The 14,813-nt window shown below is 42.1% G+C and overlaps 1 protein-coding gene across 1 annotated transcript; it reads left to right on the forward strand.

The window, feature by feature from the left end:
- The first annotated feature begins 2,898 nt into the window (after positions 1–2,898).
- On the forward strand, positions 2,899–13,362 carry mcm6 (minichromosome maintenance complex component 6). Its single transcript, XM_064327595.1, has 17 exons — positions 2,899–3,084; positions 3,799–3,945; positions 4,543–4,653; positions 4,746–4,995; positions 5,241–5,406; positions 5,778–5,923; positions 6,288–6,438; positions 6,533–6,674; positions 8,018–8,159; positions 8,250–8,357; positions 9,528–9,683; positions 9,979–10,107; positions 11,293–11,454; positions 11,625–11,757; positions 12,080–12,238; positions 12,513–12,652; positions 12,783–13,362. Exons 1-17 carry the CDS (start codon positions 2,987–2,989, stop codon positions 12,903–12,905), a joined length of 2,463 nt encoding a protein of 820 aa, XP_064183665.1. The 5' UTR covers positions 2,899–2,986; the 3' UTR covers positions 12,906–13,362.
- The last annotated feature ends 1,451 nt before the right edge of the window (positions 13,363–14,813 follow it).

Genomic DNA, 14,813 nt, shown 5'->3' on the forward strand with positions numbered 1-14,813 from the left:
CACAAAAGTAGTAACTTTGACACAAAATAACACAAAAGTAGTAATGTAAAAAAGTGTGTTGGATATTACCACACCCGTTTAGTTTCTCTAGCTAGCAAGCAAGCCCATGTTATTATTTTTATAATTATTATTATGAAACTGAAATAAATAAAAATAAATGTATTTTTCTAAAAAGCTGAAGAATAGTTATATCTGCATTAAGATCCACTGGAAATTCCTCAAAAATCCATCAACTGTCCTGAATGCATGGTGTCAGAATAAAGCCTAATGAACATACTTTGGTTAACCAAAATAGGTTTCTGTTGTACTTTTTAATTTGATGGCTGTATTTCTTACATTACGCATTCTTTTATGGACTATTGTATCAAATACATCACATCAGGCTAGAATATCAGTGGATGTTTAGTCTATAATGTTATCACATTTATTCAGGTTACTCAGGTCACATAAGAGCGGTCTTGTAAAACCTCCTGTTGTCCTCAGGGTCAGAAAACGGCCCTCACAGCAGTGAAAACCACCAAAATTCATTTTTTTCAGCATGAAATTTGTTGACTTCCTGGAGTGACCCTACCATTAGAATAAGTTCAACGTTGGCCTTTTAAGTTTTTTTTATAAATGTGATACACCATGAGGGTACAGAGTCTTATGAGCCTTTATTAACCCTGCAGTTATGAAATCAGAAGTCATAAACCAAAGTTCAGCAACACAATTACAGCAAAACATTAATTATGATGTGTGTTTTGTATAGACTAAAGAAATACCGTCTCTCTGGACTGAGAAGTAGGAAAACAGATCGACAGATTACTGATGTGTGACAGGTTGTTTAAACATTTAAAATGTTGATTTAAGGTTTAACATTCAACAAAGAGGCTTTATTACAGGGGGTCTGGCAAAGATGGGTCATTTTTAACCCTGTGGACATGGGTTGCATGCATAAGCCAACAAGGACAGAGTGTGGCACAGTGGGTGAGGAACTGCGCTTGTAACCGAAAGGTCGCAGGTTCGATTCCCAAGTAAGGACACTGCCGTTGTACCCTTGAGCAAGGTACTTAACCTGCATTGCTTCAGTATACATCCAGCTGTATAAATGGATACAATTTAAAGTGCTATGTAAAAAGTTGTGTAAATTGCTCTGGATAAGAGCGTCTGCTAAATGCCTGTAATGTAATGTAATGTAACAAAAATACCATCCTTACTTTGTTTTATTTGCAATACATTATTGTTGTCACTAGAGGTCATTAGACAGAGGAGTGCATAAGACCCAAAAATGAATGGGACAAGAGCTTGGTGTTATATTTTTGACTCACCTGCTGTGGTTAGTGGTTTTCCAAAGTCACTAGCCACCAGAGGTGGGTAACCTGGCTTCAAAGAGTAAAAAGACTGACCATGTATTTGCTCCACCACCATGCACTAAACCAGCTGATTCTAATTAGCATAACTCTTCAGCATGATAGGAGAACTAATTATTGTAATCAGCTGGTTTAGTGCATGGTGGTGGAGAAAATACATGGTCAGTCTTTTTACTCTTTGAAGCCGGGTTACCCACCTCTGCTAGCCACTCAGCATTTTCACCAGGCTCCTTTACCTGCAAGGATGGATTTTTTTAGTATAGTAGTGCCCAACATAAGTAGGCCATAATGTACATATGATCTTTAGACGTTATCATGGAGAATGGAAGAAAATGTTACATTTTTACTTGCTGCAATGGTTTGAACTCCCAAGTTAATGTGCTAACTGATATTAAGTTAAATTATGTTCAGTATACAAAACACTATTTATTTTGGTGTTTACATTTAATTATTCCATTGTAATGAGTTGCAGAATGATAGTTTTGTTATGGCCAGGTTTGTGATGTTTACTTATTTAAACACTCTGCACCATTAAAATATATTGCAATGCACTACATTACTGCCTGTTATTGGGGTTTTGTTATAATGCATTGGTGTCCCAGTCTGGGACTCCCAGATTACCTAATGAGCTATCCCACATTCCCAAACGCAGATGAAAAATGTGGTGCAGCTCAAAGCAAATATGTGTGTGTCATGCATGTGTGCCATGCATCCTGCGAGTAAGATATCTACATTTATCCTTTTTCTGTGGTCGGATAACATCTTGAGGATTTCTGAATTGTATTCTGTGCTGTGTTAATGTGTTGGATTGATACTGATACACGTAAAAGAATGCAAAATGGCAAAAAGTATCTGAATTCACCCCTTCCACCCTCGCCCCTTCCCACTTCCCACTCGTTAAACTCAAGTGTATACCAGAGATTATATTTAAATTTTTCAGAGCGGAGATGCTAGCACTGTGGCTAACCCATGTTGACGGGCTGAGCACATTAATAATACCTAGTATGCTTACAAAACATAGAGCAAAAGCTCAATCAGTTGCGTCCAACATAAATTAATATGAACGTATTTGCATAAAACAACACTTAGCTTTTCAAAACCAAAGCACACTTTGTAAAAAAATTAAAAATTAGGTTATATTTCCTAAATATACAGTATATAAAAATGAGTCAATGTCATCGCATTGTTCGTTACAATTTCGTACATTTTCCGGGTAGAGTCCCAATCATTCTGCACTCGTTATAGCCTACCCAGTGTCCTCTATAATAAAAAATATACTGCGCCGTGAAGTGATTGTCCTTATTAAATATTCTTTGGTATTTAAACTTCAGCAGCAAATGTAATTATACGTCTTTACGTTTCCCATTTTACGAACCACACCTCGTCCCAGGCACTTTCAGAAAATGCCCATGTTTAATATATTCTTATTTTGCACCACGCCTGCAGTGACATACTTATTGTGGATTGGTCAATCTTTCTAGGGCAAACTTCTCTTGCAACGACATTGGCTTATGGTGGCGGGAAACCGGTTACGCAACAAGTATTTGGCGCGAAACTGTCTCATTGTGGAAGAAGGGGACTGTTGTGTTGTGGTCAACGTGAGCAAACTGCATTAAATTTTTGGAGTTTAAGTTAATATGGACATCGCGGTACCAACTGTGGACAATTCCGGGCAAATTGTTAAAGACGATTTGGCGGAAAAATGTCGGAAATTATTCCAGGATTTTTTGGAGGAGTAAGTAACTTATTAGATATGAGAGACTGCAGTTTTCTGTCTGATAGTTAGCTGACAATTTTAGAGAGAGTGATACCCAGTTTATATGCAGAAATGCTCTCTGTCGTTTTTGAATTTCGAACTAACCTGGTAGTTGTCTGAGTTTAGTTTTTGTAAATGTAATATTTTAACAAATCAAACTTAAGCACGTAGCTAGCCAACTATAAAAACTTTCGCCGGAGTAAGAAAGTGTTTTCCGCTGATGGTAACAAGTTGGCTGTCTAACGTTAGTTGCTAGCTAACGAGTGGGAGCATCTAGCGTGCTCGGACTGTTTAGGTTTAACGTTAGTTCCTATGTCAGGGGTGTCCAATCTTACCGGAAAAGGACCAGTGAGGGTATTTATTCCATCCCAGGTTTAAGAAACGTGATTCTACTGCTAAAACAAAACACGTGCACGCACACCGGTCCGTTGCGGGTGAACTTGGACACCTCTACCCTATGTTATACCACTGTCTTTGTGCTCTCGGTGTTCGAATGGCAGCAGTTACATGTTCATTTGCGAACTAATGTTAGCATGCTAGCCGTATGTCGAGGCACTAACTAGTTATGCAATCGCTCCGTGTCGATTGTAGTAACGTGCCGTAAGTACTGGCTGACTTGTACGTGAGTTGAACTTTGTGCTTGTTGGTTAGTTTTTACAGTCTGTTGATTATTTACGAATCGCCCCTGTGTAGATTTCAGAACAGTGACGGAGAAGTGAAGTATCTGCGCGATGCTGAAGAGCTCATCCGCCCGGAGAGGAACACTTTGCTGGTGAGCTTCACTGACCTGGAACAGTTCAACCAGGAACTCGCCACGATCATCCAGGAGGAGTTTTACAGGTTAGAAAAATATAATTTCGTTGCACAATATCTGCAGTTACAGTGCATACATACTCGCTAAATGTGATGTACTACTATTCTAATTTGAAGCTGAAAGTTCCAATTGAAACGGCGTTGCGATTACACATCCAGTTTAGACCGTTAGGTCGAGCTCTGTGTACAGTCCTGTGGTCCGAATTAGCCGTTGAATATCAATACCGATTTTGTTTTTGTTAATTGACGCACATGCCGTGGAGACTGCTTTGGAATTGGACTGGGTATTGTGAGGTGGCTCGGTATTTTACAATCACTTAGTAGACGTTCTTATCCAGAGTATAGTAGTAGAGAACATCAGTGTAATACTAAAATGCAGTGTTACCAAGTGAACATAGATGCTCATTTCTTGTCAGTGAGTGTAATATTAACCTAAGAAACTGAATTTAATATTGTAACTAAAGAAGTTACTGTGAGAGAATCTATTTACACAGGTGTGCCTAATAATGATTCTGACAGATGTCTTAAGTAAATATTTGGAATAAAAGGTTTATGCAGTGCCACTTTTCATGCAGTGTATTTTAATGAAATTTGCATGTGAAAATGATTGTCTCTTTCTTTCAGGGTGTATCCCTATTTGTGTCGTGCTGTGCGCAATTTTGCACGGGATCATGGGAATGTCCCAATCAGCAAGGAGTTCTATGTGGCAATCCAGGATGTCCCATCAAGACATAAGTATGAAAACCTCTTCTGGCAGATGGTAGAATTTTTTCAGTGGCTTTTTAGTTATGAGGTTTAACCCCGCGACCTGCTGGTGTGGTCCCCAGGATCCGGGAGCTTACGACCTTGCGGATCGGCAGCCTGGTGCGGATCAGTGGTCAGGTGGTGCGGACCCACCCAGTGCACCCCGAGCTGGTGAGCGGCACTTTCCTGTGCCTGGACTGTCAGACACTGATCCGCGACGTGGAGCAGCAGTTCAAGTACACCCAGCCCAGCATCTGCAGGAACCCCGTCTGCAACAACCGCAGGCGCTTCATGCTCGACACCAACAAGTCCAAGTTCATCGACTTCCAGAAGGTGGGTGCTGGTCTGCGGTCCGCACCAGGGGTTGGTGGTCCGTGTCGTCAGCCCCTTCTCGCGTTCCCCTAACGCCCCTTCACGCGTTCCCCTATCGCCTCTTCATGCGTTCCCCTATCGCCCCTTCACGCGTTCCCCTAACGCCTCTTCACGCGTTCCCCTATCGCCTCTTCACGCGTTCCCCTAACGCCCCTTCTCGCGTTCCCCCTAACGCGAGACACGTTCTCCCGCCGCTCCCCCTGCAGGCCCGTGTCCAGGAGACGCAGGCGGAGCTGCCCCGAGGCTCCATTCCCCGCAGTTTGGAGGTCGTTCTGCGGGCGGAGGCCGTGGAGTCCGCCCAGGCCGGCGACAAGTGCGACTTCGTGGGCTCCCTGATCGTTGTGCCAGACGTCTCCCAGCTAGCTACCCCAGGTACGATTGTATTTACAGAAAAGCTAGGTTTGACTGTGCATGTATCCTTTGGCTTCTTTGGATACGTTCTGGTGATAAGCTGAGGTTTGACATTTTTGCTGATGTTTATTTTGTATGTCTGGTGGGGTTTTTCAGCACTTAAAAGTTGAGACCCTGAACCATAGATTTTCAGGGGTGTATAATTTATTAGCTCAGTTGATGCTTGTCCAGAGTACCTTGCACAGCTCATCACTGAAGGTACTCAGGTTAAGTACCATTGTGCAAATAGTAGTCACCTACCTGGGTTTTAAATCTGTTGCCTCAGAGTTAAAAGCCTGAAAGTTTTGCAGCTATACTGCCAGCTCATACCAAGTGCATTGTGTTTTCTTCAGGGGTTCGGGCAGAGACCAGCTCTCGCACAGCTGGTTCTCAGGGCTATGAGAACGAGGGAGTGCGGGGGCTCAAAGCCCTGGGAGTCCGAGATCTGTCCTACAAGCTGGCCTTCCTAGCTTGTCATGTGGCGCCCACAAACCCCAGGGTAAGTACTATCGGCAGTGTTGCAATTTAGTGGTGTGGACACTTGAAAATTGGTGCAGAGGTTTCAGTGGGACATATTCTCCATTGTGTGCCAGTAGACTTGATTGCTAAAAGAATAAAGAGGCTGAAGCCCCTAAATGTTTTAACAAAGAAACGCTTCTGTTCTTTTCTGTGTTTTAACCAAATTACTGGCTCTGTGAACACCAGGGGTCAGTTGCCAGTGGGTGTTTAAATTTTTTTTTTTTATTAAACAAGCTTATTACTTTACATTGTGAGAAGTGACAATGAGTGTAGTGTATTCACTGGTTGACTTTGTCAGCTGTGCCCCAGTCGTGGTGGGTAATATTTGATTTGTGGTTTTGCAGTTCGGAGGTAAAGAGATCCGTGACCAGGAGCAGACCGCAGAAAGCATTAAGAACCAGATGTCGGTGAAGGAGTGGGAGAAGGTGTTTGAGATGAGCCAGGACAAAAACCTCTACCACAACCTCTGCAGCAGCCTCTTCCCCACCATCCACGGTCAGTCTGCTCCATCCTTCCAGTGGTAAATTGCAGATTGGCTGAGTTTTTTTTGGAGGACAATCAAATGACCATAAAGTGCTTGCTTATTCAGGTAATGATGAGGTGAAGAGAGGAATCCTCCTGATGCTGTTTGGTGGTGTCCCCAAGACCACCATGGAACGGACGTCACTTCGGGGAGACGTCAACGTGTGCATTGTGGGAGACCCCAGTACTTCTAAGAGCCAGTTCCTCAAGTGAGTCTCCACATTAGGATGCCTTTATCTCTCATTGAGCGCATGCCAAGACCAGTATGGGGTGATTTAAGATGATGTAAACCACAGAATTTAATTCCGTACAGATTAGAGTGGCCAGTTGCACCAACAGGGCTTCTGAAGTTGGTCGTAAACATTATTTTCACTAAGACTGGGTATAAATTTTGTGCCTACCTGACAGCAGTTGCAAGTCTTAATTTTAGAACGTTTCTATGGGAATTAAAATAACCTAGTTCATTGCAATGGTTAATCTGAGCAGTTTTATCCTCAAAAAGCAGGTTTTCAGATGAGAATATTTAGGAATCTAAGCAGTCGTTTGTTATCTATAATGACACAGCTCTAAATTGTCAGCAATACTGCAGGCTTTGAACATGTGTCTGTTCAAAGTTGTTTTCATAGCCCACAAAGTTACAAGTTATGCAAAGTCACATAATGCTTATGATATTTTGTAACTGGGGAATCCGTGCACCTTTGTGGACTACCATGCCTTCCTTGAAAGTGTTATTGCTTAGTTTAGAAGCATCATCCAACTCCGCAGGCTGTGGGCATTTACTGGTGTCCACTACAGGCAATCCAGTGAAAGTAAAATTCTTGCCATACACATCAACAGTGATTTCACTGTAGATGGATATTTTCACTGGGGTTGGATTACTGTTACCAGCTGATGTGATGATCAGACCCTACAAGCCGGCCAGATCGCTCCGATCGGCTACTACAGGGCGGCTGATTCCTCCCCCTACACGAGCAGCAACAAGGTCTCGACTCTTTGCAGTTCTGGCCCCACGATGGTGGAACGATCTTCCAGTGGAGGTCAGAACAGCAGAGTGTCTGAGCACCTTCAAACGGAAACTCAAGACGCACCTCTTCTCTGTGTACCTCTCTCCTCTTCCCTAAACCCCCTCCCATAACTATAAAAAAAAAAAAAAAAAAAATTTTTGTTCAGACTATCTTGTTTCTCCTTATTGTATGCATCATAGTAAAGGCTTTTTATCTACATGCTGTTCAATGGACTTAAGTGGACTTGATCCTGAGTTTGGTTACTCTGTTGTAAGTCGCTCTGGATAAGAGCGTCAGCTAAATGCCTATAATGTAATGTAATGTAATGTAATGTGTCCTTTCTCGTCTTACTCAAAAGGTCCTTCAAATTTTTCATAGCGTCCTCTACAGTATGCAGTCCCCCCAAAACTGTGGCATGGCATGTGTTAGTTGTGTTCCATGTTGATTTAAAAAATTTAAAAAAAAATACATTTTAATCCTGTCCCCTGTTTGGGGCCTTCTGTCTGTTCTGGAGCCATTTTCATGTTTGCTATCCTGTCTTTGCTCAGGCATGTGGAGGAGTTCAGTCCGCGCGCGGTCTACACCAGCGGGAAAGCATCTAGCGCAGCCGGTCTGACCGCCGCTGTGGTGAGGGACGAGGAGTCGCACGAGTTTGTCATCGAGGCGGGAGCCCTCATGCTGGCCGACAACGTGAGTCTGTTAGCCGTCTTTGTCACGTGACTCCGCTGGTTGGGAAAACACTGCAGCTCTTGCTAACTGTTTGAACATCTCCGCTCGCAGGGTGTCTGCTGCATAGATGAGTTTGATAAGATGGAGATGAAGGACCAGGTGGCCATCCATGAAGCCATGGAGCAGCAGACCATCTCCATCACTAAAGCGGGGGTCAAGGTGAGAGCGGGGCCAAAATGGGGAGTCAAGGAAGGCAGCAGAGAATCCAAAATATTAATGTACAATATTGGTATTTTAAGTAGCTTTTTTATTCCTTTATTACAGCAGTGAAGCTATGTATTACTGAGTGTAATGCAGCGTTTGGATATATCTGCTGCTGTTGGCTGCTCTATCCAGGATTCTTCAGACTAGCAGTGTGCTTTCTTTGGAATTTTTTCAAAAAGGGAAATACTTTAGGCCCAAGCATATGTGACCTGCTCTGTCAAAATGAGTCTCATTGACCCCAAAACACATTTTGAGTTTTATGAATTACTCGAGAGTAGAATGTAAGCTTTCGAATTGTACCAAAATTATTTGTTTCTTCCAGATATCGAAGGAGTTGTCCCATTACATTTTAAACCATCAAACCATGTTTTTAAGAAAAACGACTTCAGAGTTTTGTCGCATGATTGTATTCGCTACATGTAGCCTGGAAAAACTGTTAGCTTGTCATCAACTTTTAAAACTATTTTTTTAAATTAAGACATACAGGTCTTGAAAGCAAAGACATTTTGAGTAAAATCAGATGGAACTGAATATATTAGCATGTAGCTGTGAAAGCAGCTGATGGGACTGTGTGACTGGTGACAGGTGTGAAGCTGGCTAGCCTCTGAACAACCCAAAGCTACAGTATTATCTTGTCATCTTGCGTTTAAAACCTTTAAAAGTATGTTTTTACTTTGAATTTGTTGTTAAGGCATACATATTATGAAAGCCAAGATATTTCTCAAGTAAAATCAGATGAAACCCAATAGCTTGTAGCCACGGAAGCAGCTGATGTAATTGTGACAGGTGACAATTTGGCTAGCTTCCTAATGATGTGAAACTCCGGTACTAGCTTGCCATCTTGGGTTTAAAAGCTTCAAAACTGTTTTACTCTGAATTTGGCATTGAGACAGGTTATGAAAGCCTACGTTCTACGATAATGAGTTGAAAGCCTGAAATAGCCAACAATTAACATTTTTAGCATAAACTTCAGTTTACGTGAAATTGGCCACGGTGACTTTTGATTAGAATGGGTCATATATTGCTTTTAAAGTGGCAAGAGACCACAGTTCAGATTTCAGTTCAGTGTCTGTCTGAAGGGCTCTGCTGCATTAAGACTGGATTCCTCATTGTGTCTTGTCACAGGCCACTTTGAACGCTCGCACCTCTATATTGGCTGCGGCCAACCCTGTGGGCGGGCGCTACGACCGGTCCAAGTCTCTCAAACAGAACGTCAACCTAAGCGCTCCCATCATGTCCAGATTTGACCTCTTCTTCATCCTGGTGGACGATTGCAATGAGGTGAATGCTCAACTGAACACACTGACCTCCACAGCACTTCTCTGTGCTATAATTGTGACATCATGGATTTTGAAAGCCTGAAAGTGTGTGTGTGTGTGCGTGCGCGTGCGTGTGCAGAGCAGCGATGTCAGCAGTTTGAATGTTTCCACAGCCATTGTCTGATATAATAAAGTTGTCCAATAATGCTCTACAAATGTTTTTTAAATTTGCATAGAGCATGTAAAATGGATTCAAGTTATTGTAGTGCTGCCTTCACTTTAACAAAGTTTTTAACTGTAGGCGTTGTCTATGTCAGGTCACAGATTACGCCATTGCCAGACGTATTGTAGACCTCCATTCCAGAATTGAAGAGTCGATTGACAGGCTCTACACACTGGAAGAAATTCGGAGATACCTTCTCTTTGCCAGGCAGTTCAAACCAAAGGTAGGTGACTTGTGTTTAAGGATGGGAACCGAGAACCGGTTCCTGTTGAGAACCGGTTCCAAGTTTTGCTGCGCATCGAAAAACAATGATGTAACGCCTTGGGGGAGGCAGCGTGCTGCCTCTCTCAGGTGTTTGTTTGGATGGCAGCTATCACAACAAATTTGATCCAGGCTGCAAAAATGATCTGGGTGACGTACTGACATTCTAAAACCGCTGTTATACCCATTGTGATGTAGCCTACTTAAAGTTTCATTACAGCGTCCACTGCTATGCGGACACTGCCAGCCTTGATGCATTCTGTTGCGATAAAAATTCTAAGACAACTCAGCAATTTCTCAGGAATAACGGGTTATTTTATAGCCTGAAATGCAATCGTATTACTAAATGGCTACGCATGTCATGTAACGTGCAAGTAGTTGACTATCTCCCTGTATATGAAAATATTTTTACCAATAAATAATAATAAATGCGATTTTATCCCTGGAAATAGCTATACAAAAAGGCAAAGTACATTTTGTGCTTGTGATTTCCGTCGTACATGTCAGAAGGAAATGTCACTGACAAAATAAACAGTTTGCTCTCTCTGCAGTTGTTTGGGCTGGAAACGAGCTGTAAGAGCGGGATATGCAGAACACTGCCTACTGATTGTAGATAAGATCACTGTGAGGATGCTTACCATAGAGGATTTCAGCTGCATGCTCCCATATTACTGAAAATGCTGTAGCGGTGGCTAGCTATAAGTGCATATCAGCATATGACGCGTGCTGTGTGCATTGTGTTGATAGAAGCGTACCGCTGGCTAGCGCTAGAAGCTAGCTAATTGTTAAATAGTCTACTTACACCACTATATCACCGAGGTTCAGAAAATGTAAGTCCGTGTTTGGCTAATGTTATTATGCAGATTCATTTAACCGAAGGTTTCTACGATGGTGATCGTGACCACGGCATTTATTTTGCCTTTTTGTATTTATTTTGCCTTAAGAAACCAAAAAAAGTTACCACTTTAGGCTTTGGGCCAATGCTGGTAAATTAAATTAGCTATTATATATTTAATAGCTATATAAGCTATTAACCAATACTTCCATTTCAATGTACAGCCCTTTAAGTAGCAATACCTAGTCTGACTACAAGTCAGTACTTTGTCCAGCCAATTTTTATTTATTTGTTTATTCCTGAATTCCTCAGATTTCGAAGGAGTCGGAGGACTTCATTGTGGAGCAGTACAAGAGGCTACGTCAGAGAGATGGGTCAGGCGTCACCAAGTCGGCCTGGAGGATCACCGTGCGGCAGCTGGAGAGCATGATCCGCCTGTCTGAGGGCATGGCCCGAATGCACTGCTGTGACGAGGTTAGATCCACCCTCCCCACCCCCAACTGCCCCAGTCTTTTCTTCCCCTCCCACTGTGGGTCGACAGTTCGCTTGGTTTCAGTCTTCTGTTCTGTAACTGGATATCCTGGGAAATGCAGTTTCAGTCGTGATCAAAGGGGCATAATAGTGGTTCGTCCACTGTCATACAGGTCCAGCCGAAGCACGTGAAGGAAGCCTTCCGCTTGTTGAACAAGTCCATCATCCGTGTGGAGACGCCGGACGTCAACCTGGAACAAGATGATGAGCATCAGCAAGAGGAGGATGAAGCCAATGAAATGAATGGTATTGTGTTCTCTGCATGGCCGGTGTCTTTAAATTCCACCAACCAAAGACTGTTGCTGTTGTAGTGCAGGGCTTGCCCAACCCTGTTCCTGGAGATCTTCTGTGCTGTAGGTTTTCATTTTGACCCTAATTTTACGCACCTGATGCTACTAATTATCAGCTCAATGAGATCGCTAGCTCTTGAATAATGTGTGCTTTGTTATGCTCGTAATTAAAACCTATAGGACAGTAGATCTCCACGGCCTTCCCCCAAAATCTAATTCTATGTTCTTACTCTGGCTTTGTAATGAACAGTGTTACTAACCAAGTCTGTTGTTGCCAGGGCACGATATACCCGATGGCGTGAATGGACACGTGAATGGCGTGAACGGGCATGCTGAGAATGGAGAGGGCGCTGCAGCGCCCTCGCTGAGGCTTTCATTTACGGAGTACCGCCGTATCTCCAACCTCATCGTCCTGCACCTCCGCAAGGCGGAGGAAGGTACGTTTTTAGAGTTGTCCTGTGACTGGGTGGTGCTGGACGTTTTTGGTTGTCATGAGCATTACAGCTGTTCAGTTTTAAGTGGCAAACAAGGTCATGACCAACTGTTAATGTATGTGAGGTTTGTGCACATGTTTTTCACCATAACATTTTATGGCTGGGTGTAGATTTCCAGATTGAGGTTCCCCATGAGTCTTTTTAATCTGTTTGTTGATATTATTTTCACATTAAATCTGAGTAGGACTGAGACTTCCATTTCACTCTTAAATTGCAGACGATGACGAGGCTTCCCTGAAGAAAAGTGAAGTAATAAACTGGTATCTGAAGGAAATTGAATCTGAAATAGACTCTGAGATGGAGCTCATTAACAAGAAGACCATCATTGAAAAGGTCATCCACAGGCTGGTTTATTATGTGAGTGAACTTTTTTTTCATACCCCTTGATTCTGAATGGTTCCAAGAGCAGTAAATGCTGTTTAAATTTTATTATCTTTTTTACAAATGTAAAAAAATGTCAAATATAAAAATTGGGTCTTTCTTTCAGGACCACATTCTTATCGAACTGACACAGACTGGACTTAAGGGCTCTTCGGAGAAAACAGATTCGGAGTCACAGGAAGAGGCAGTGGTTCTGGTTGTTAATCCTAATTATACACTTGAAGACTAGACTGTTCCTCCCCATCTCATGATATGTTTGGAATTTAAACCATGAAACTTTAAAATATTGCCCAATTGTGTAAAGGATTTAGAATCTTGAAGCATGCTTTTTTTCATTACTGCTGATGGGTATTGTAGGGTAAAGTGCTCTGAATTTTAAGCAAATGTTTTATGCGGAAGCTGGTTAAACGCGCTTTGGTTTTTGGCAAAGCATTCCTGTTTTTACCGTGTGAACAATGGTTCTTTATGATTTTATATTTCTGGTTTCTTTTAAGGAAATTCTTCTAAAATTGTTTGATAATGAGGTTGTAGTTTTAAAAATGTTAACTGCTTGTTCATTTTTGTATTGTATACCTGACATTTCACATTTTTGTTTGTGATATTGTTCAGAAAGGTCATAAAGAAGTAATTCATTGTTTGCAATAATATTCCTTTATCCTCTTCTGGAAGAAATGAACCTGCCCTTCTTTTGTTGGTCATCTTAAAGCTTTCTGCACATAACTTGTTCTCAAGTGAGATGAGTTGGAGATGTTTAATGCTATGCATTGTTACATTACATTTACTTAGCAGACACCTTTACTCAAAGCGACGTACGAAAGTGCATATCATGGTCATTGGACAACTACAAAACACAAGTTCATTAAGTTACAATACTCATTTCGTACAGCTATTTATAGCCAAGAACACAGTTCAGTTCACACAGTGAACATTATTCTGACCTACTTTATGCCAAGCCAAACTAAGGAAAAAGAACAAGCTACAACATTAAGACAAATACAAATTACAAAGTGCTGGAATGGGGGCACATGTAACATGAGTGTCATGAAAGGGGGGATTTAAAGTGAAATGATTCACAGAGTGGTGGCAATTAGTCCAGGTATAGTCTGAAGAGATGGGTCTTCAGACCACGGGGGAAGATGGGTAGGGAGGGAGAGGTTCGAAGAGGGACAGGGAGTTTGTTCCAGCACTGGGGAGCTCGAGTGGAGAAGCTCTGTGATCCCTTTGCTGGGATGGGAGGGAATGCAAGGCGCCCTGCTGCAGAGCGGAGTGGTCAAGCAGGCGTATAGAGTTGAATCATGTCCTGCAAGTAGAAGGGGCTGTCCTGTTGGCAGCAGTGTAAGCAAGGGTCAGGACTTTGAACCTGATTCTGGCAGCAACCGGTAGCCAGTGTGACAATTGTTCATAATTATCCTGAACATTATAAAGGATAGCAATTTGAGCCAGCCCAACACTGGTTTGTTTATCAACAACAGGCAACTGTCACTCAGCCTGAGAGTTCAAGCTGCTACACATTCAAAGTTTTCCATGCCTGGAAGAAAAATTGCAGATCTTAGGACAAAAATATGTATTTTTTTTGTTTACAGATTGTGTGTGTAATGGTGTACTGAAATGCATTTCATATGGTTAACACTTAAAAATCTGTTTTATAGTGCTGGTGAGCAGAGAAAATTCTTCCCTAAAAAAAGGATTTATTTATGCAGGAGGAGTCCGGTAGGTAAGCCCTAACTGAAAAAGCAGGGGCGGTCCCTACTTTATTTATTTTTAAGTTTGTCTAATGACATAATTCTTTATCTAATTGGTACATTTATTGGTACATAGTTAATACATAATCATTTAAATTTCACTATATGCTTGTCTAGTTGTATAGCATGCATACCGAATAAGCATATGTTGACCTAGCCTTCAACGTTACATACATAAGCTCTAAATCAAATATAGTTAAGTATATATTTAGCAGTTGCTTTTCAGTGCTGGACAGCATGGGATCCTAGCCGATTCTTCCCTGGTATCGGCAGCGGCGAGGATGAAGGAAAAGCCAAGCTCAACTGTCTGGACTCCTACAAATGTATGAAAGAAAACAAACACAAGTACATGCAACATTTCTATCTTGTCTGTGGGAAGTTTGCCTGGAGCCAGC

Source organism: Anguilla rostrata, chromosome 3, assembly GCF_018555375.3.
Source record: "Anguilla rostrata isolate EN2019 chromosome 3, ASM1855537v3, whole genome shotgun sequence".
Lineage (NCBI taxonomy): Eukaryota > Metazoa > Chordata > Actinopteri > Anguilliformes > Anguillidae > Anguilla > Anguilla rostrata.

Bases quoted from the DNA above. Each gene is read 5' to 3' on its own strand.
- mcm6 (XM_064327595.1), top strand. From the start codon at position 2,987: ATGGACATCGCGGTACCAACTGTGGACAATTCCGGGCAAATTGTTAAA. The intron at 6,675-8,017 runs GTGAGTCTCCAC...GTCTTTGCTCAG, and splicing joins TCTAAGAGCCAGTTCCTCAA to GCATGTGGAGGAGTTCAGTC. The intron at 9,684-9,978 runs GTGAATGCTCAA...TGTCTATGTCAG, and splicing joins TGGTGGACGATTGCAATGAG to GTCACAGATTACGCCATTGC.